At 41.4% G+C, this 22479-nt stretch overlaps 3 protein-coding genes across 3 annotated transcripts; 1 reads left to right on the forward strand and 2 right to left on the reverse strand.

The window, feature by feature from the left end:
- Window positions 1-815: 815 nt before the first annotated feature.
- On the reverse strand, window positions 816-4412 carry LOC136356516 (uncharacterized). Its single transcript, XM_066310528.1, has 4 exons — window positions 4130-4412; window positions 1243-2262; window positions 944-1155; window positions 816-824 (listed from the first exon to the last, which is right to left on the reverse strand). Exons 1-4 carry the CDS (start codon window positions 4410-4412, stop codon window positions 816-818), a joined length of 1524 nt encoding a protein of 507 aa, XP_066166625.1.
- Window positions 4413-8063: 3651 nt separating this feature from the next.
- Window positions 8064-14696, forward strand: LOC107276499 (uncharacterized). Its single transcript, XM_015784856.3, has 3 exons — window positions 8064-8426; window positions 13280-13494; window positions 13833-14696. Exons 1-3 carry the CDS (start codon window positions 8153-8155, stop codon window positions 14409-14411), a joined length of 1068 nt encoding a protein of 355 aa, XP_015640342.1. The 5' UTR covers window positions 8064-8152; the 3' UTR covers window positions 14412-14696.
- A 598-nt stretch (window positions 14697-15294) lies between these two features.
- Window positions 15295-21274, reverse strand: LOC4337585 (pumilio homolog 1). Its single transcript, XM_015784855.2, has 9 exons — window positions 20560-21274; window positions 18875-20136; window positions 18339-18480; window positions 18150-18257; window positions 17411-17623; window positions 17207-17317; window positions 16376-16570; window positions 16068-16242; window positions 15295-15972 (listed from the first exon to the last, which is right to left on the reverse strand). Exons 1-9 carry the CDS (start codon window positions 20956-20958, stop codon window positions 15929-15931), a joined length of 2649 nt encoding a protein of 882 aa, XP_015640341.1. The 5' UTR covers window positions 20959-21274; the 3' UTR covers window positions 15295-15928.
- Window positions 21275-22479: the final 1205 nt, after the last annotated feature.

The following is a 22479-nucleotide window of genomic DNA, read 5'->3' on the forward strand; positions in this document are numbered from 1 at the left end:
ATGTACTTGTAGTCTTCCTCGCTGGTCCTTGCACCCTAGGACCCTCATCTGGTCCTCTACGTCGACTTTTCTTTGGCCTTCCAACATGTTTGTCAAACTTTGGTGGATCAATATAAGGTGAATCTGTTTTTGTCCATCTATGCTCATCAGGGACTGGATAGATAACTGCAGTATATGTTCTCATATAAGCATCCTTCCTAAAATAATCAGCGACATAATCTTCAGGTGTATGCCCTGCCTTGTATAAAGCACAAACATCATGTTTGCAAGGAATTCCTGTTAGTTGCCATTTGTGACATGCACATGTCCTTGCACTTATGTCCACTGCGAAAGATCTATCTAAGCAATGAACTTCCCAAGTAGTTAAGTTAGACTGATAACACCAGCAATATCTTGCATGATTCTTCTCCATCTCTAGTTTTCCTGCCACAATTGGTGTAATCTCCCACTGTGCAGCATCCCCTCCTTGCCTCTTTAAAGATAACCTTACCATTACTTTTCTCCTTATGTGTTCGACCATAGTGACAATGGGTTTGTCCCTTGCATCTAGAATATATTTATTGAACACCTCACTCAAATTATTGACAACTAGGTCTGACTTTGCTTTAGGTGAGAAAGCATGCCTACTGAAGTGTTCCTTGCCAATTGCAATAAGCCATTCCCAAGCTTTCAAGTTCAATTTTTTTAAGTCTTCCATAGCTTTATCATAGTCCCACACGGTTGTGGCATAAATTGCAGCATCAACAAAACCCTTGTATTTCTCACCTCTCCAACCTTTGTTGCCCATATTTTGCAACAAATGCATTTTACAATATCTATGCTCGCTGTCAGGAAAAACAATTGGGATTGCATTCATAAGACCCTACAAAGTAATAAGATCATTTTTATTGAAAGAATATCATTACTTAACGAGAAATGATTTTAATCTAGACATGTAATGTACCTTCTGCCTATCTGACATGAAGGTCCAACCACCATGTTCTTCTCCAGATCCAATTGCACACTTCAACATTTCTAAGAACCATGTCCAGTTGTCTGTGTCCTCTTTTCCGACAACTGCAAATGCAATTGGGAACATGTTGTTATTCTCATCCCTTGCTGAAGCTGCCAACACCTGTGCACCATTTGTTAGCTTCACAAAACAACCATCAATACCTGAAATTTACAGTCATATATATATTAGTACAGAAAGACATCATACAAAGGTAGGTCATCAATTACTTACAAATACTATTAACTCACTTATGAAAGGCCTGCAACCATTTATAAAGCCTTCTTTCTGAGCACTGAAACATATGAATAGTCCACTAAATCTTGGTGCTAATCCTAAAACATCTCTATTGATGGTTGTCACCACTGCTGTAGTGCCTGGGTTGGTATCAATTAATGTTTGCAAATAGTCTCTAATCCTCTTGTATTGCTTTTCTTTATTGCCCAGGACCTTCTCTGTAGCCTTTCTCCTTGCTCTATAAGCCTTACTTTTTGATATGTATGTGCCTGTTTCCCTCAGACATCTGGCCATAAAAGCTTCAACCTTCCAATTTGGATCACTCCAAAAGTCATCCTCATATCTTTCGCTTAGCCATGTGCTGTCAACTCGGGTGCAGTTTCTATGACTTGGACATGTGTGGGGAGCAATCATCTCTCTAACCATGAAGGTTTTCTCGCTCCCAACTTGTGATGCTCTAATGAAGAAATCACACTTAACCTTATCTTGACTACACTTCACTTTTATCCTATCAGCTTTATTCCTGGTGTACTTATAATCCCTCCCTTTTACAATGTGGTACGACTTCAAAGCCTTTCTAAATTGTCCTGCGTCGGTGAAACACATGCCCTTGCACAATTGGCTTGTGTCCATCATATTGCTCTCGTCAAAATAAATCCTCTGAACTTGAATTCCTTTTCCTCTCCTCCTTTTCCCTGGTGGTGGTTTGTTCTCTTCGTCTGTCTCACATTCAAGTGTGCTCAATCCACCATCCTCACTAGGTGGATCAGACAGCTCACATGACATATCGTCTATGTCTGCAACACCCAAATCTACATCAGCGTCCTCAGGGGTATACAAATCATCAATATCAGTGTCACCTTCACAATGGGTCATTGGATCTTCCCTCTGCCTCTTCATCTCATTTAGTTTCTCAACATAATCGACCTTTTCTTGTTCATGATCCGTGTCACCACTTGAAATGCTATGTTGGTCGTCTGCCACGCCTATCAGTTCAGGGTTGTAATCAATGTTATCTTCCTGCTGAGATGACCCTGCAATGACCTCAACATTATCAATTTTTAGAGGAGAAAAGGGTGTTCTCTGTATTGCCTTGAACAAGTGTAAATCAGCCATCTTGCTCTTGTCATTCTCCATGATCATGTCCTTCACATGTGTTTCACCTTCAATCTTGGTCAAAGTGCCACAATAGTATGTATCGCTACTTGTGAAAAATAACTCATCACTTGCTTCATAACCCTCTGTTTCCAATAGCCTGATCAAGTTGGAGTAGCATATATTATTTCTCTCTATCTTTTTCTCCAAAATATCAGTGTTTGGTCCACGATCATGTTTGAAAACCCTGAGTGTCCAATACTCACCAGCCATCCTATATCAGCAACATATGTATATATATAAATGTTATTTGCAATAATTGTTTAAATAAATCATAGGAGAAGCTAACATATATAATACAACTTCATTTAAACCAATATAACATCGGAAACTATGTTATAGGAAAAAATGTTTAAATGATTAGTTATTTTAATTTATAAGTAGTTTACTAGCCAATTAAGATACCAGTCACTTAAGTTGTTTTATTTTGTAGGTAAGTACCACTAAAGACAAGAAGTCAATGCAAGGGGAAATTGTCCCAAGTACAATCTTTGCTATGTTGTGGCAATAATTCAGTGTACAAGGCCTCATCTCATCTCTCCATCAGGTATATGCACATATACCTTCCCTCCTTTGTTTGTTTTCAGTGGCAAAACTGACAGCTACATCTTACTACATAGTTGGTTGCAACCTTACTTGTGCAAATGCACACACATTCAGAAACTAAACTAATTCATTCAGTACACAATTGCAGAACCTCTGTTATTAGTGCATCTATATAGTGTGTGCAATTTATGTAATAATCCTAATTAGTATTGCATCGCATACAAAGTGCACTGATTGAACTTTGAAAGATGCTCCTTCTGGGACCAACACACAGGAGAGAAGAAGATTAAAGTAGATTACCTTTACAATCCGTGCAAGAATCAAGAATGATGGAGCCACTGCTGCTTGATGGCTACAACAGATGACCAAATCCTGATTAGAGGAGAGCAGCCGAGCGGCCACAGCACACTGAGCAGCGCTGGCGAAATCCTGATTAGGCCGACCAAATCCAAATCAGGGCAGTACTGCAGCCTGGGGGAGGGAGGGCTGCCGTATGCTGAGTGGGTGGCGACGCTGCCGGCGGTGCGGCGCTGGAACCCTCGCTGCGTCGGTGGCGCGGCGCTGGAACCCTCGCGGCTTCAGCTTCGCGCCCTACCGCGTGACTTCCCGCGCGGTTCCTTTCGCCATAACCAGAGTTTTTCAGGCCATCTGTTTTACAGAGTTTTCCACGCATCGTGTCTCGGCGGCTCCGCATAATTCTTCCGTGAATCGAGTCCACCACCCGCTGCTCATGTGGATTGGGTTGAAGACGACGTGGCGGCCCAAATCAGTGTAACCCGGTCCAAAGTGCAATGGAAGGTAATATTACCCGGTGTTATGTGAAAACATGGGCCTAGGCCTGGTCCATATTGAAACTTTGGCTATTAAACCTGGCCCAAAGTGAAATTTACTCTAATAATAATAATACTTCAGATGTCACGCACATTTACTGTATATCGCTATGGGTGAAATATTGGATATAGTTAAGTTCAGTTCATAACTATGCTTTTTTTTGTGTGTGCTTATTTTCTAGGTGACGTATATTTTGCCCCTATCAACTATAGCCAAGTCGAAATCAACCCTTCACTATGAAATCAGATATTCTACAACCCTCAGCTAACTGCAATCCCACCTGTTTAATGGTGATTTTCATGATTTCGACAAATAAGTGCTAATCCGATGTACCTTGTACCTCATGCTAATCTGGTCGAGCAAACTCACTCTCTTTGTCGAGGTCGAAGGTGGTGAGGTCGAGGAACCATGCGCGGGTGTAGAAGCTGGTTCCTGTCTTGGGATCATACTCGAACAACTTGGACGACAATTCTTTTCTCCTCGCCCACCTCTCCTTCGCCTCCGTCGACGTCATTTGCCTCTCCCGCTGGGGCTTTAGGCTTTCCTCCCGCCGCTTCTGCTTCGCCGCTTCCACCTCCGCCTCCTCCTCCTCCATGAAAAACGGAAGATCAAAGCCTTCCTCCTCCACCTGCTGCTGCTCAGGCTTCGCCATGGAGATTCCTTCGCGGACACCCTAATCCATAAATAAAATTAAAATTGAAACCCTAATCCATAAAATTGAAACAGATCGGACTGAACCAGGTTGGAAGCTAGAAAGGGCAAAATCCTCCTACCTCCTCTTCTCCGCCGCCGCCGCCGCACTCGCCCTCGTGGAGAAGAGGGAGGTTGGATTGGGCTTTTAGTTTTAGGATTGGGAGGTAGAGGTAAAATGGCCTTTACGAACCAGGCCCAATTTATCGTTTCCGTAAGGAATAAGTTCACTTTGGCTCCCTTAAAAAGTCTAATATGTGAACCTGAACCGCAACCCTATCTTGACCCCTACTCTGTTAAAACCAGTGGTTTTGGAGAGCAGTTTCACTGACGTGCGTCTACGTGAAAGTGTTGACCTGATCTGCCATTGACGTGGCGCATAGGTGGCATTTGAATTGAAAACATACACGTGGGACCCATTCGTCATTCACACGAAAGAAAATATATATATGGGGCCCACTGACATGTGGGGCCAACATGTCAATCTATCCCGTCTTTCTCCTCCCTCTCTCTTCCTTATCTCACTCCCCCTTCGGTGAGCAGGGGCCAGTGATGGCGGCGCGGGGGCCGGAGTGGCGGCGGCGGAGACATGGGACCTACGCGTTGGCCCGCCTAACGAGTGCGAGGCCAGCACCTTCGCCTCCTCCGACCAAATCCACCGACGAGCCCACCTGTTACGTATGTCGCCGCCTTATCCTCCTCCTTCGGTTGGCTCATCCCCTCCTGTGAGCCGCGGCAACGGAGACAGCAGTGCGGTGCTGGCCTGGATGTGAGCCGCCAGCCCGCCAATGCCGCTATTATCGATTGGGGTGGGGACAAGATTGGGAATCAGCGGGAAGAGATGGAGGGGTGGTGAGAGAGAGAGGCGGTGGCGGGACGGAGCTCGGTGCCGGAGCTCGAGGGTGGTGGGGACGATGGTGACGGGAGCAAATAATCTCACGGACACGGATATGGGTAGGCACTACCCGTGCCCGTCGCGCCCGATTGCCATCCCTAGGGACAGCGGTGACGGGAGCAGGCTGGGGCACCTACTGCTCACCAAGGCGGCGTCGGCGTCAACCTCTCCGCGACATCGCTGTCTCAGGCTCCTCTCTCATCGACCGAAGTGGGGCGGAGCGGCGAACAAGGAGGATGCCGCCTCCTGCTCCGGGCTCTCCTTCCTCCTCCCAACTCACCAGCCACGAAGCTTGCCGCCCGCGGCCTCCTCAACGCCGCTCCCCCATCATCATCCCGCTGGTGCCACAGCAGGATGGCGCAACTCCGCGCTCGTGTAATATGTTTATCAAGGAAATAAAAATTCCTAGATTTCTCAAATATAGATATCAGAAATACCATCGCCAATTACCGTCACTTGATTCATTTTTATTCCAACTCGTAGATACTTAAAAAGTACTCCCTCGGTCCCATAATTTAAGGGATTTTGAGTTTTTGCTTGCACTGTTTGACCACTCGTCTTATTCAAAAAAATTTGGAATTATTATTTATTTTTTTGTGACTTACTTTATTATTCAAAGTACTTTAAGCACAACTTTTCATTTTTTTTTAATATTTGCACAAATTTTTTAAATAAGACGAGTGGTCAAACAATACAAACAAAAACTCAAAATCCCTTATATTATGGGACATATAATATTTATGAGGGCTGCTATATACCGGTATACCGTTCGGACAGTATAGGCCTACAAGCAGTTTAGCCGGACGATTCCTTCCGTTCAATTAGTATGTCATGTGTATTGTCATCGTGTCTCAAAAGGTGTGTCGTGTCACCCCATCAACCCATCATTTGTCATTTTGTCCACGCGCATACGCAAAAAAATTTTTCATGTGATAGCTAAGCTAGTTCGGTATAGCAAGTAGTAGCCTACCTAGCTACCAGGTGTCAAATCTGATACTAGGTAGGTATCACATCTGATACCGTCGGATGAGCATCAAGTCTATTATCAGGTATCATGTCTGGTACCGAGTGGGTGCCATGCCTCATAACAGGCATCGTGTGTGATACCGGTTGGTATCAAGTACCAGATAACCGGATGGCCAGGTATCATATTTGATACATGGTGGGTATCGGTCTTGATAAACGATACCTGCTGGTTATCAATCCCAGTATCATAGCTGCTATATACCGGAATTCCATTCAAAAACGATATGATACCGGTTAGTATCATGCGTTTTTGCCACATATCAGGTGATACTTACGAGGTATCAGATGATGCCTATCAGGTATCAAGCGATTCTTACCACGTGGTGAGTGATGCTTGCGATGTATCAGGTCCTGATACCTAGCCGGTATCGGGTGATAGCTATCAGGTATCATGCGATTCTACCACGTATCAGGTGATACTTGTGACGTATCAGATGATACCTATCAGGTATCATGCGATTCTTACCACATGGTGGGTGATGCTTGCGATGTATCAGGTCCTGATACCTATCAGGTATCATGCGATTCTACCACGTATCAGGTGATACTTGCGAAGTATTAGATGATACCTCATGCGATTCTTACCACGTGGTGGGTGATGCTTGCGATGTATCAGGTCCTGATACCTAACCGGTATCGAGTGATACCTATCAGGTATCGAGATGATACTTATCAGGTATCATACGATTCTTACAACATAGAAGAGGTATCATGCAATTCTTACAACGTAGAAGATAATTCTACCACACTCCATAGCCAACCATGACCAGGTCAACAAGCTCTTTGCACCCCGTCTTGTCTCTTTGCTCCCCTGAAGCAGCAGATAGATAGGATGAAGGCCCGGACTCGCAGCGGGATCGACGGCCGGCGACGAAGGCGGCGACTGGAGAGGGCTCGCGACGGAGTTGGGGCGCTGGCGGAGGGTGCATCGGCCGGCCACGCAGATGGAGCTGGAGGTGAGTGTTAACAGCGGCGCCGTGGATGGTGGGCGGCGGTGCTGGAGCTGCAGGCAGCAATCCGACGACCACGTCACTGTCGGCCGCATCCTCCGCCGTCGCTCCCCACGCCGGGCTCGTCGCCGCGGCCACGTCCTCCGCCGTCCGTGCCTAACGCCATGCTGAAGCTCGTCACCGGAGTCCGCGATGCCGGGGGCTCATGGGGGCGGCCGCGTCGGAGCTCATCGCCAGCGACCGCGTCCTCCGTCATGCACACCCATGCCACGCGGCTCGTCGCCGCGGCCACGTCCTCCGCCGCCCGTGCCTCACACCACGCTGAAGCTCGTTGCCGGTGTCCGTGATGCCGGGGGCTCGTCGGGGGCGGTCGCGTCGGAGCTCATCGCTGGCGACCGCGTCCTCCGTCATCCACACCCATGCCACGCCGGAGCTCATCGTTGACTTAGTTGCAGCAGCACGCGTGAGAGAGATGTTGTAGAAAGAATAGCTAGGTAGAAGAAGAGTGGATTGGTTGGTGTATATGCTATCCCGTCGGGACGGTATACCGGTATTTAGCATTTCCGAATATTTATATATACATTCTGAATAAATAAATTATAATATCACGCCAACCATTTTCTAGTTGGGGGGATCCAAAGTGAACTTATTCCTTCTCCTGTGCTAGAATTGGGTCTACTTCGTGAAGGGCTCAACCCATCTACAGCCCATACATCCAGCCTCTCCCTCTCGTTTCCTCTCTGGATCGGTCGATCTCCACGGTGGAGATGGTGAGGGCTTCGGCGGCGGCGGAGGAGGAGAGGAGGTGGGAGGCTCTTGCTATTTGCCACCATGGCGGACGTGTTTGATCTTCCATTGTTCGTGGAGGACGACGACGAGGATGCGGCAGCGGCGGCGAAGCAGAGGCGGCGGGAGGAGAGCCAGAAGCCCCGGCGGCCGCGGCCTCGGGAGCCGTGGTTTCTGGACACGCCGGAGATGAGGGAGAAGTCGGCGAGGCATAGTGCTTTGGCGGCCAAGTATTGGGAGCACGACCCCAAGATGGGAATCAGCTACTACACCCGCGCCGTTTTCTGCAACCTCACCACCTTCGACCTTGACAAGGAGAGTATGTACTCTACACCTCAACTAGTATGTTGTTATTATCATCGCATCACACTGCAAGATTACTGGGATGATGTTGTTCCTATAATTATTCGAATTGTATCTATCTATCTATTATATTATTAAAACAGTTTTGAAAGGAGACACCACGTTCGCTCTGTGGAGGCTAGAAATTCCCACATTAATCGTAGAAAAAGAAAAATATTTAAACCGTTAGATCATAGTAGATCTAGATTACAACGGTTGAGATTGATTGTATATATATGTAAGTCCTATTCAGATTTTAGAAAGATATAGCACGAACAATATAAATCATGTTTGGACTCCTGTTCATAGTCGGATTCCCAGCCGGACAAAGCAGAAAGGTTCTTTTGAGCTGATTACAACAAGCTCTTAATGACTAGCACATGCTAATTTTAAAAATATACTTGCAAGTTATATGGGTTCTCTTTTGCTTTCAAGTTTCTAATCTTAAATTCTACCAAGCACCTTTTAGATATTCAAACAAATAAGAACTAAGATGTACACGACAAATTAAATTTCTACAGACAAATCATCCCTGCATTTTTATATGAGCATCATTAAAAAAATACTCCCTTCGTTTCATATGATAAATCATTTTGACTTTGGTCAAAATCAAACTGCTTAAAGTTTGACCAAGTTTGTAGAAATAATAATAACATTTTCAACCAAAGACAAATATATTATGAAAATATACTCAATTATCAATTTAATGAAACTAATTTGGTGTTTTAAATATTATTATATTTGTCTACAAACATAGTAAAACTTAAATTAGTTTGACTTTGACCAAAGTCACAACAACCTATAAGCTGAAACGGAGGAAGTACATTATTAAGATAAGTTTAAAATTAGACATCACGTTCGCCCTATAGGTCTATAAATTATTTTCACGAAAATAAGAGAGAAATACAAAGTCTACATCATTAGATTATAATAGATCTAGACTGTAAGAGTTGAGATTTAATCGAAATATGTGTAAAGGCTTGACTATGTATTTATGAAAGAGCGTGGAAATAGAATTTGACGTGTGCTCTACGCAATACCCTTTGAAATCAAAATCAGATTAGCAAACTTAATTTACTGACACGAGACAATCACGTCCTGTACGCATAAATAAATTAGAAATTGTATATACGCACAATTGACACGTCATGTACAAAATCATGTGCATGGAAGGCAAACCAGCTGGACAGCCAAACTCCTTCAACCATATTCAAGTTTTGCACTATCCCGTGATCTCTAGAGAGTAGAGACATTATGTTTTCTTCTTTAAATTTTCTTAGTAACGAGCTTCCCTAATAGTTTTCTCTATATTTAGGATCCATATGGCAAAGTTCTTACTCTGAGGATGGGGCAGAGCTGAAAAGCGGTAAAAATTACCATATTAATAGTAAAAGAGTGAAATATTTACAGGATCTAGATTTTAATATGATGCATATTGATCGATATAGTTTTATACAGATAAATTATATCTATCTATTATATTATTAAAACAGTTTTAAAAGAAGACATCACGTTCGCTGTAGGGCTAGAAATTTCCACATTAATCAAAAAAAAGAAAAATAGAGTCCATGTAGAAATACAATTCAGAAATATCTAAAATTCGGAATTAAAAATAATCAACATTGATATAATAACCAAATACAAGATTAATTAAAATTTGAAATAAAAAATAAAATAAAATCCAAAATTAAAAAAAAGAAAATAAGATTTCAAGTGGAAATACAACTTAAAAATAACTTCGGAATTAAAATAAGAAATATTAAAAGAATAGTCCATAGAGAACACAATACGAGATTAATTAAAATTTAGAATAAAAAAATAAAATAAAATCCGAAATTAGAAAAATAAAAATAAGAGTTCAACTAGGAATACAATTTATAAATAACTTAAATTCGTAATAAAAAAATAAAGACTATTGAAAGAGGAGACAATGTAGAACACATGAAGAGATTAATTAAAATTCCGAATAAAAATAAAAGAAATTCCGAAAATAGAAAAATAATTATAAGATTTCACGTAGGAATATGATTTATAAAAAAATATTGGAATGAAAAGTATGAAATTTTCAAACAAAAATTTCATCTAGAACACGGATGACAAATGACAATAAATATTAGAGAAGCAACATATCTGTAAATGAGTAGAGTTGTGATGGTTGATGGGACATCCAAAAACTATTAACAAAACCCCAAATACAATCCCAATAATGATTAAAAGGAGAGATGACAGATATGTCGTTAAGCAATACAGTCACAGTGGTTGGCAAGACTTCTAAAAAGTAAAAAGTAAACCTCAATAATAATTATGTTTGATTAAATCTCAATGACATTAAAGATGGGAGGTAGCGAGCGAGCCGTAGATGTGTCCAGTAGCAAAACCGTTGATGGTTTGGTGGGACTTCTAGAAAGTAAAAAATGAACCCAAATGATAATTATGTTTGATTTTTAAAATATCAGTGAGGAAGCAGCCGAGCCGTACATGACTATAGTGGCGCGTTTGACGAGACTTCTAAAAATTATAAAAATGAAACCCAACGAGGCAATAAACTCTAAAAACTATAAGGTCCAATTTTTAAAGGTTCGGGACTTCTAAAAAGTAATAAAAATAAACCCCAACGATAATCATGTTCGATTTTAAAATCTGAATGACAATAAAGAGGGGAGGCAGCGGGTGAGCTGTAGAAGAGTACAGGCAGTGGGCGAGCCGTAGAAGAGTACAGTGGCAAAGCCGTTAACGGTTTGGCGAGACTTTTAGAAAATAAAAAATGAACCCTAACAATAATTATGTTCAATTTTTAAAATCGCAATGACAATAAAGAGAGGAGGCAGCAGGTGGGCTATAGAGGAGTATAGTGGCAGCATTTGACGAGACTTCTAAAAATTATAAAAATAAAACCCATCGAGACAATAAACTATAAAAACTATAAGGTCCATTTTAAAAGGTTTGATACTTCTAAAAATTAAAAATAAATAAACCCCAATGTTAATCATGTTCGATTTTAAAATCTCATTGATAATAAAGAGAGGAGGTAGCGGGTGAGCCGCAGAAGAGTACAATGGCAAGCCACTCTGTTTGGCGGGACTTCTAGAAAGTAAAAAATGATCCCAAATAATAATTATGTTTGATTATTAAAATCCCAATGACAAAAAAGAGATGGGACAACGGACGGATCGTAGAGGAGTATAGTGGCAGCGTTTGATGGGACTTCTAAAAATTATAAAATCGAAACCCAATAAGACAATAAACTCTAGAAATCATAAGATCCAATTTTCAAAGGTTCCAAGCAGAATGAATAGAAACAATGGTAGATTGAGCCAACAAAAAAATAATGGATGACTTTTAAAAACTATAAAATTTAAAACACGGGGATGATAAGGTTTGGTCCTTCAAAATCTTAATATAACGAGATGACTATTTAATAAATTTTAAGTAAAATCATATTAAAAGTAGATAAATTTATATAGATGCTAGCCGCGCAATTGCGCGGGCCACCCAGCTAGTTGTAATAATAATAAAGGTAGTATGTGGCCGTCTACTAATCTCTAGCCATATATATTCCATAAAGCAATGCCTACTACGCAGGATCAAATTGTTGACACCTCTCAACCAGGAAATCCGATTGAACTCACACACAGCGAATGGCAGGTCAATAATTTTCAACTACATATGGACAGGAAACAACGCAATAAGCACCAGAAAAAAATTAATACAGTTCATTAAATGATAAACATTTTGTTCACATTCTATCAAAAATAGATTAGACAAATATATTCTTACCATTCCAACCCTACCATGGTCCATGTATCTGCTTGGGAGCTGTTGTTAGTGAAGAAAACTGTTTCCTTAAGATTCACTATCTAGGTGGGATCCTCACTAACTGGGGAAAATTGATTATTCCTTTCTTCACATGATCATTCCCCCCTCCTTATGTTGCAATTGATCACTTGAAGGCAGTTGACTATTTGCCACTTCTGGTATGAAATGGTCGTCTGTCCCAATTCCTTCCTCACCTCCCATGCAGCATCAAACTGCGATGGTGACTGAGAAGAAGGAATTTGGTTCGGTGGCACAATTTCACCATCTTGCCCTTGATAGTCAGTGTTAGGACCACCAGCTGCCATGGGCCAATCCACATGCTCATTGCTAGGGGCCTTGTTTCTGCAGTGATTGTGAATTAGCGGTGAGTTGTATTTCTTCTTGGAGACCTTGCACTGGAGGGCCTAGACGCTGGCCATGAGCTCTAGATGCGGGTGTAGAGGCATAAAATGTTTGACTGCTTAATCCAGGGTGGAGGGTGAGGAGGGAAATCACGGTGCTGTTGTCTGCCCACGCATGCTACGTCTAGGAACGCTATGTCAGGGATGAAGTGGAATACCAGGCGGAGATGTTCTAGTTTGCCTCAGGTCAAAGTCAAACACAGATAAGCTGTTATATATATGATGAATTAGACAGCTCATACTGGCTTTGCTAAGATAAGCAGGGATTGGCAATCCAATCATACCCCTTGGTGGTAAAATACCAGAATTTAACTTGCATGCAGTATGCTATTGAAGCTCATAGATCTATTTGAGCAAACGGACAGGTGCATGGTAGGAACTTTCTCAACCATGGTAGATTAAAAATGGCTGAAATACTGTCCCAACTGCAATAATTTGATTCCTGAAACAGCTAAAATAATTTTAACAACAGCTCAAAACAAAGGATAAACTCTATTTACCCTATGCAGACCTATGTCCTCTAGAGACTTTTGTACTCCAGAGACATTATCTCGTGTATACTTCAGTTAAATTCTTCCCTGTTGCAAACTAACTACATTTTCATTTTTCTCAGCGCAATATGGTCCAATGCGCTTTACAGATTCAATTATCAGAGAAGACCACAGGTTGACTGGCTCGTTAAATGTACTTTCGCTGAAGGTGAAATCGTCAGATGTTGGTTACCCTATCAATCTATATGGGACTGTGATAGTCAGAGATGGATTAGATTTTAACTGCAACTTCATCTTCCGGCGCAATAGGAACAATTGCCAAGTTATCCAGTCAGAGGTGTTTCAAAGAATATCTCTTAACACTTCCAATTTTCCCTATTTCACATGATACATTGAACTAATTTCTTTACAGTTCTGTACAGTTAAGGCATACTGAAGCTAGCTACTTTTATGCTGTCTATATGCATCCACCGTACCCCTAGTTTCATATGAAATACCAATACTTATTTCTTTTTCGTGGATTTGAATATTAAGTAACATTATTGTATTATACTTTCGTTAGTCATGTCATTTAAATAATAACAATATTATATTCTATGGATAATTCTATAATTTATTTTTATATAAAGCATTAGTATGACATATTGCTAATGTCTTATGTAATTTTTCTTGCAGAATGAAAATATAATTCTCACGGGCCCAACTAGAGGAATTGTTTTCCATGATATCTTTTTTGAGATAAATTTGAAGATTAAGGAATATGAAGAGTGCAATGACAAGGAATTTAGTAAAGGGTTGCTTGAGATGAAGTTTCACACTCGTAAGTCTAAGATTGTGAGTGAAACCTTTGAGAGTAGGCTCAGTGAGGTGGAACTAGTATCTGCTTGTGTTAAGGAAGCCCTGGAGGGCACTGTTGAGATCACGATTCTGTCAGGACCTAAAGTTTTTCATGGAAAAATTAGTGCTTGCACAACAGATGTTTCGAATTATATTGTACTGTATGATAGCAATGTTTGTGGTGCAACCTCAGTTGGGGATGACAGAGTTATGCAACTGCTGCGACGTGTTGTAGCAGTATCAGCAAATGAGATATTGATACTGAATATTCATGCCCATAATATTCATCAGAATGATAACGTATCCAGTCGCACTTTGAGGTTCACTCCACTTGCTAGAGGGGCAGATGAGGAGGTGATCAATTGCGATCTTTACAAGATGCAGGTGAAAGTTGTTTGGTCAGTCTTCAAGGGTTAGAATAGAATATACTCCCTTCATCCAAAAGTCTAAGACCTATTTTATTTTTTTGTTTTTAAGTCTAAGTCATATTTATAGTTACTATGTGCTATATTAAAATAATTAAATGCTAGTCGAGGTGGAAGGTGGTGAGGTCGCACAAGCTATCTACTCCCTCCATCTCATAATATAAGCGATTATTTTAAGGATGGAAAAAAACTGCAATACCCATATTAAATGTGATTTTGGTTGTGGTGAGTGGGTAGTTGGGGGTTAAAATAGGTTTTGAATTGGAGTTGATGAATATGACACAATCTTTTATACTGTAGAAGTAGAAGGGATAATGGGTGTGTTTGGTTGCAAGTCACATTTTGCCACAGTTTGCCACGCCTAAGGTTAGGCAATTTTGACAGGTGTTTGGTTGTAGCCACAGTTGTGGCAAGATTCCCCTCCAACAAATTGGGTCCCACGTGTCAATGGCTCAAAAAAGTGTGGCAAGATTCCCTTAGGCTTAGTAAGTTGTGGCTAACAATTTGATCACCTCACCTTAGGCAAGGTGTGGCAACTTTTGTTGGCAAGTAATGGTAAAGTGTGGCTGGAAACCAAACAGCCCCAATATCTCTTATATTACTAGACAAAGGGGTAGGGGTAGACGTCTTGGGATGTGTTGTTGCTGCTTCCTCCTCGTCTTGCTGCTCCGGCTCCATATGCTTTCTCTGATGCCGGGTGGTTCTGTCATGGTGGGCAGGATATGGGCCTTCAGGTGGCAGGCCCAATCCTCCTTTTTTTTTTGTGACACCTATAACTCACGTAATCTGCACAGAAAACAGTAATGCATGTTCAAGCACAAAATAAAAAACAAAAGTACATATATAACACTTTCCATCATCAGATCAGAGACAAGTAAAAGAAAGAAACTTACTTGCACCGAATTAACAGTGCATCAACATCATCCTGGATTACATTACATTACACCATAGTACAGTACACATGACTGGATTAACAACACACAATGACACGGCAGACACAACAAATTAACAAACAGTTCAGCAAAGCTGATACTAATAACTTCAGCTTAAACTGTAAAAACTAAAAACAAGGCTTAGGGCTTAGGCTAGTTTTGTGCCCTGAGTAGTACTCTAGTTATGTTACAGCATCAACAACAACCCATCACTCACTCATATTGACAGCTAACAGCTTCCTCTCTCTTTTCTTTTCATCTCTCTAGTGCTAAATAAAATTTGTACAGCAGAGTACGTATACTCATCTTCTTCTTCCTCCTCATCTTTACAACTTCTTCCTTCCATATTGGATTAGCACTTGCACACATCACTCACTCAATCCATCATCCATCCCTGCTGCCTGCGGCGTGCTCCTCAACTACATAATATACACTCTCCAGTGCAAGCGATTTTAAGATGCGTATTTTTATTATTTCTCAAATAGGCCATACTGGCCTACGTTTTTAGTTGCAAAAAACGAAAACGTGAGTGCAAACCAAACCTAGCCACTGTTAGCTGTACAGCATTGCTTGCCCTTCAGGCGGCACTGGTGCATGCTGGTTGAAGCCCTAGTCGCTTCTCTGCATTTGCGTCGCAACAACGAATATTAAACATTGTTAGTCCCTATGGCAGCAAGAAACAATGGCTGAATGACAATAAGACAGTACAATCATACCTCCAGCAGCAACAAGCTTCTCTACGCGTGCTACTATGTGCTTCCCATAGGTATACTTCTTCAGCGTGTTCAGATGTGCTTTTATCCTTGTAAGGATCGCCTCCCTCTGCTGATCATCACAAGTCTCTAGCACCTTCTGCACCACATAGTTTGCAAACTGATCTTTCATCATTACCTGCAACAGGTGCAGCGCAGTTAACTTCCATCAGGTCTCTAAAATCAGCTTTCCATCTTACAAGATTTAGCAAACTTGTAGCTGGACAAATCTTAAGCCAAATTTGGTTTGTATAAGTTTTAAGAATGCAAACCTCAAGGTGTTCACTCTCATTAGTGGATCCAAGCATTTCACTGATCAAAATCTGTCGTTCTACAGGATTCCCAAAGGCTAAGCACTTCTCAATGACATTTGAGGCAAACTTTTGCTGGCTCATTTGAACTATTTGTCCAATTAACTTCTCGATAATAGCAGATCTCTCATGTGGTTTTCCGTGCTCCAGTACATGCTGTAAAGTAGTGTGTTCAATGTTAAAACAAAAAAAGAGTGAAAATAAAATACCTTCAAACTAACATAGGATGCCAAGATTCTAAGAACTAAGACTGAAAAGTGAAGCAGAATTCAACATTAGCACACTTTTTTTTTAGATAATGGAATGCATTCTGGTCTTTACTTCAGAGAAGCTACAACCAATTCTTACAGAGTTTACAGGGTGAATAACCGTGGATTACAAAATTATGGCTTAATTAAAAACTAGAAAAACTACTAGGAATATCATAATTGTTGTTTCAACAACAGCAGATAGTTAGCAGTAACCATCCATTCATTTACATATTACTGTGACAGGACGGGTACGATACTGGAAGATCAGGAAAAAAACAACCTAAAGATGCTACTGCAAAATCAGAAAATGGTCTACCTCACTTCACTGCAAGTCACCATTAAGAAAGCATAAGACTAGAAATATCTAAATCTTAAGAAAGCATCAAACAACTAGAACACACATAGTAATTGCGAAGCAGTAAAATCATTTTGAAGTAATTACGTTACACTATGTAAATGGTAAAACAATCTAGAAGTTTGGTTAGGTTCAAAAGGTATATGATACAAATCATACAATTTGCAACAATGTCATGGGGCAGACCTGAACAACGTAGTTGCCGTATTGATCTTGAGCCAGCAAGCAAACGGACTGGAGAATCTCATCCATCATTATTTGCTGTGTTGTAGGATCATCACAATGCTCCAGCACCCTCTGGGAGTTTCACATGAAGGATGACAAGTGAGTTTGCATATTAACATCTGTAAACCTCAACATAAACTGATTACACGCATATTATATGCATACCTGTATAACCCGACAACCATATGGATGAGTGGATAACATCACAACTTGACCATAGAATGTTGAGACAATGAACTGGATAGCATGTTGAGGGATGCATTCTATGCATTTCTGTATTACATGGTTCCCATTTTGATCACGTACACAGCGCATGACGTGTCCATCCAGCTCAGCAACCATTTTAGTCTGCTGATCTAAACCAACAACCTCTATAGCCTGCATATATATCATCCATGACATCAGATTTTGCCTTCCTTGATATCCTTCAATCATTTATGCATTCATACACTTAACAAAGGGTCTGTACTTTGTATAGATAAGAGCAAGTCATGACTACATCAATGCCTATAAAAATATTTCCTGAAAGTGTTCCATAGTTTGGTACTGTTGTTATTGGATGACAGAGAATACATCTGAGGTGTCTTACATCAGAAGTGAGGAATTGTACCATTCACTGATAAAAATACACACAACCTCAATCAGTCACGACAATTTTGTTTTGCTCTGCTCTTCCAATGGTTGGTTCTGACCATTTATGTATTTGTATAAGTAAGCAAAAGGAGTTGTTTATGGTCCTTGGGAAGTATTGAGAGGTAGAACAAGTTTTCAGTGCATTAAATAGTAAATGCAACTAGGACCCATTCAAAAGGGCAATAACACAGATTAATCAGATAAAAAATTCCAAAAAAGCAAGAACTCTTAATAACTTCCAAGGTTAAAGAAAAGATCCAGTAATAACCACCTTCTGTATAACCCGGCATCCATACATCTGAAGACTGAGAGCAAGAACACGTCCAATAAGCTGGTCGGCCAATTCCTTTATCTGGGTAGGGCTTCCGTGCTCAAAGAACTAGTCAAATGACAAACTATAAGAATATTTATCACAAAGTAACACTTGAAGAGATTATGTTTTTCCCCTTAACCCCTTTACCTTCTGAACAACATAATTTCCAAATACATCGGTCATCAACGTGAGAGCTTGAGGCATGATTTCTGAAAAGACCATGTCCTTCTCTTCAGTACTGGCCGTTTCTAGCTTTTGCTGTATGAATCGGCTTCCATATTGATCAGCACTATAAGTTTGTCAATTATTAGTAGATAAACCATGTAACATCAATAAGGACAAAAGCGTTGTCACAATCATAGTTAACAAGAGACAGATCAGATGGAAACAGTCACATGTCTTGATGTCTTGTACTAATGTTTTTACATACTGTAGCACATGTCAAAGCATATCTCTAACATTTTCTTCCCCGGAAATAGATAGAAACATGTTGTAAGAAATAAATGGAGAACAAACTAGATTAAACCAAATCATAAATCTAACCATATTATTATTCATGTCAAGCCTTTTTTGGTTGATCATTAAAAAAAAACTAGTCAAAAGCATTAGTAGCCGCGCTGTACTTGAGTACTGCAATTCAGCAGGCTATAGAAGCTACAAGGTTATGAAATTGACAAGTGTACCTGAACTCAACAACATGACCAGCAATTTCTGAGAGCTCATAAGATTTGCTTTTGTTGCTCTTGAATTCCTCCAGGAGTGAAGGCATCATATTGATGTTCATCTTTCCACCTAGGTCAGGATTCCATGAACCAAAGGAACCACCAAAGTTTCTTATACCTGATTGCATGCGCATGCTGCGTTCACCATGCCTAAGTGGACTACCAGGTGCAGCAGGGGAAGAGGGAAGAACAGGACTCATCAAAGGACTTCCAGAATAACCAAGGCCAAATCCAAGGTTTCCATAGTAGCCACAGTTCTTCTGTGACTGAAGCAATGGACTAGCATAAGCTTTCTGAGGACCAAGTAAATCCATATAAGAACTTCCCAGATGGCCACTGGCCATGAGAGGATCATCACAGCTAGCTGCGAGTTGGGCAGCAATCTCAGCTGCCTGAAGGTACTGAATATATGACGGATCAATGGCTGTTTGAAGAGAAGTTGCTGCATTTGGACTTCCAATTCCATTGTAATTCAGAAAGTTAGATCCACCAACCAAATTCTGCCTTGAAGATAAAGTCCCACCTGGGGACCTAGAACCGATCCTAGGAGAAGCAAAGCCTGATCCAGCAGACAGATTGTCAAACGATGTGAAACTAGCAGCATTAATTTGATTTCTTATCATAGAAGAATTAGGCGAGTTTGCAGAGTAACCATCAGGTGCCTTAAAATGTCCTTGTTCGGGATGTTTCATATAGGAGTGTTGCTGGTTGCCATTTGATTGATCACCCTGACGATCAAATAGAAACTTACGGACATTATCAACATCCTGGTAGAGCTCAGACTGGGTCACAGTTTGCTGTCCACTAGCTGCTCCAGATGATGATAAATTCATCCCAGATAAAGCAGCTATCAGATTATCAGATTCACCAATAGCAGACGAACTTCGACGGAAGGAAGATGAACCACCATTGTTCTTCTTATCATCAGCACTGACTTTCACACCAATTGGAGGGAGGCAAGGACTGGGGACCCTCCTAACAAGCTCAGGATCTGGAGATGCGCTTCTAGAAAGAGATGATCCTAAAAGAGAGGCATATGTATGTGCTGATGAATCATTGTTCTGAACTTCAGCCAAGCTTTGTATATTGCTGTCACTCTGCAGACCACCCATAGCTCTACTAGTCTCACGATGCAGAGCATACTGTGGCCGAGAAGAATCCAGAAAGTCACTAATGTTGCGGTCGGCGCCCTGCTTACCCATGTCCAGCTGATACGAGCTCTCCTGCATAGTATGCAACAAGTTGTACAGCTCTGATCAATTACCTTGGATTGGATAAGATGAAACTGAATAATAGGAAACCAACAGTTCACAAAGGCGTACTAAAATGCTTATGATCAGCAAACCAAGCCAAAAAAAACATAGAAGTTGTGACCATCAATAAGAACAATTAAGCTTATTAAGTGGTTGAACCATATTGGGTAAGGTGGACTAGTGAGACAGCGAGGGGAAATGGTAGTTGAACACAAAAACATTACTACATGTAGCAATAAAGTCAACAAATGCACACAGCTGCAAGGTCAAGAATATCATCTCCCATAGCATACAGTACTGAATCAAGATGGACATATACTACTGAAAAAGTAAGTAAAAAAAGAAGAAGAAGATGATGAGATCTTTAATTCATCAAAAGGGCGAGCAAACAACCTGGAAGATACTGGAGAAGCTCCCCTGCCGATCGAGGTCGATCCCGGGCAACCCCACGAGCCCATCCCCCTGCGCCGCCGCGGCCGGCTGCCTCCTGCCGTCGCCGATCCCGCCGAGGGCGGAGGAGCGGAGGCGGTGCTGCGCCGAGCGCCAGTCCTCCTTGGAGAGCAGCGGCGGCGGGAGGCGCGGGTTGAGGTGCGCATTGGAGTAGTAGTAGCTCTGGTACACCGGGTCGGCCCGGAGCTCATCGTCCAGGAACACGTCGCCGGCGGCCGCGGCGGCGCTGGCCATCGCGCCCTCCACCGTCGGCGGCGCGGACCCGCTCCGGAAGAGCTCCATGTCCCGGTCCGCCGCCGCCGCCGCCGCCGCCTCCCCGCGCGTCGCCATCTCCGTCACCATCCGAAAAACCCAAATCAAAAAAGACGACGAGATCTACAGTGTCTCACCAAGCTAAAACCCCCGCCATTACAGTCGCAAGAAAGATGGCCAAGATTTCCACCCCCAAGAAACCAAAAACAAAAACAGAACAAAAAATGGGCAGCAGAAACGGATCCCGGTTGCTCAGAGCGGGCGAATCGGAGAAGAAAGGTCCATGTGCGGGTCGAGCAGGTGTACGGATTGCGCGTAATGGTGCGGATTTGGGAGGGATTCAAGCTCCCATTTTAGTTTATTTATTCTTCTTTTTTTTAGCTAAGCTAAGCTAGTGAGAGAGTGTGGGGGAAGAGAAGAGAAGAGAAGAGGCGAGAAGAAGAAGAAGAGAGGAGGAAGCTGGGCTGCGGCTCAGTTAAGTACAACGGCCGGAGTGATTTGGGCCGTCGGATTTCTGGCTGGATGTTCCAGATCTTCTGGAGGGTTTGGGCCCTAGGGTTTTGAGGTTGCCACCCTTGCCATTGCTGAGAGAGAAAGAGAGAATGTGTGTGCACGAATGGTGGTAGCAAGCTAGGTCAAGGCTTGGTTGATTTAGAAAATGGAGATTTGGTTGAGCAGCGCTCATGCTCTTCAACGACATGCTTCCAAGAAAATGCTACAACTTCTTTACTCCGATTCAAGTACAACTCGTGTACTGTGTAAATTTACGAGTAAATTTTTCATAAAATAATAATATAGTGGACAAATAAGTAGATTTTTTTCTAACTTATTCAATGTTTTCTTTCCAAATTTTATAAATCAATTAAAAAATAAACTTTTATATACGGCAAAAAAGATTACCCACTTATATTCTTTTCGTTGTTTGAATACTAGAATTAAAACTTCCCATGATATATTGAACATACATATTCTATGCAAAAGTTTATTTGGCTGAGTGAAAAGATATAGGTTATAACCACTAACCCAATTTAAAACTTGCTTTTTTTAATGATAATGTGAAAATCGGAATAAATTGTTTTTTATGAAAAGAAGAGGGTTGACTGGGAGACAAAAGAAATCGCGGACAAGGGAAGAGGAAAAAAAAGGAAAACGGTAGCACTTACTTCTTCTAGTACTCTATTAGTAGTGCCTGTTTATTTTGATGTCATTTTCAACTATACCATTTTTTCTTGATAAAGTTGTCAAAATTTTAGCTATATTTAGTTTGTTGCTAAATTTTAATAAGTACATATGAAATCTTGGCAAAATTTTGACAACCTTACTAAATTTTGGCAATGCCAAAACTTGGTAAGGTTCCAAATGGTAACAAAGTGAACAAGCCCGTAGAGTAGAGGCGATATATAGCCATTATATTCGTAAAATAAACATTTACTAGTTATTATATTTTAAGATGAAGATATTGGTATATATAATACTATAGTTAGAGCAGGTACAATAGCAAGCTATAAATCAGCTATAACCACGTATCGAGAAGAAAAGAGAAGAGAGAGAAGAAAGTGGGCTGCAGATTTGTAGCCAGCTGCAACACGGACTCCAAGATGTTATGTGTGT

Source organism: Oryza sativa, chromosome 5, assembly GCF_034140825.1.
Source record: "Oryza sativa Japonica Group chromosome 5, ASM3414082v1".
In the NCBI taxonomy this organism is placed as follows: domain Eukaryota; kingdom Viridiplantae; phylum Streptophyta; class Magnoliopsida; order Poales; family Poaceae; genus Oryza; species Oryza sativa.

Bases quoted from the DNA above. Each gene is read 5' to 3' on its own strand.
- LOC136356516 (XM_066310528.1), bottom strand. From the start codon at position 4,412: ATGGCGAAGCCTGAGCAGCAGCAGGTGGAGGAGGAAGGCTTTGATCTT. The intron at 2,263-4,129 runs GTGAGTTTGCTC...AGGTCATTGCAG, and splicing joins CTTCGACCTCGACAAAGAGA to GGTCATCTCAGCAGGAAGAT. The intron at 1,156-1,242 runs GTGAGTTAATAG...TGTAAATTTCAG, and splicing joins TGGTTGCAGGCCTTTCATAA to GTATTGATGGTTGTTTTGTG.
- LOC107276499 (XM_015784856.3), top strand. From the start codon at position 8,153: ATGGCGGACGTGTTTGATCTTCCATTGTTCGTGGAGGACGACGACGAG. The intron at 8,427-13,279 runs GTATGTACTCTA...CATTTTTCTCAG, and splicing joins CTTCGACCTTGACAAGGAGA to CGCAATATGGTCCAATGCGC. The intron at 13,495-13,832 runs GTGTTTCAAAGA...TTTTTCTTGCAG, and splicing joins GCCAAGTTATCCAGTCAGAG to AATGAAAATATAATTCTCAC.
- LOC4337585 (XM_015784855.2), bottom strand. From the start codon at position 20,958: ATGGTGACGGAGATGGCGACGCGCGGGGAGGCGGCGGCGGCGGCGGCG. The intron at 18,481-18,874 runs GTACACTTGTCA...ACAAACTTATAG, and splicing joins GGTCATGTTGTTGAGTTCAG to TGCTGATCAATATGGAAGCC. The intron at 17,318-17,410 runs GTATGCATATAA...TGAAACTCCCAG, and splicing joins ATGGTTGTCGGGTTATACAG to AGGGTGCTGGAGCATTGTGA.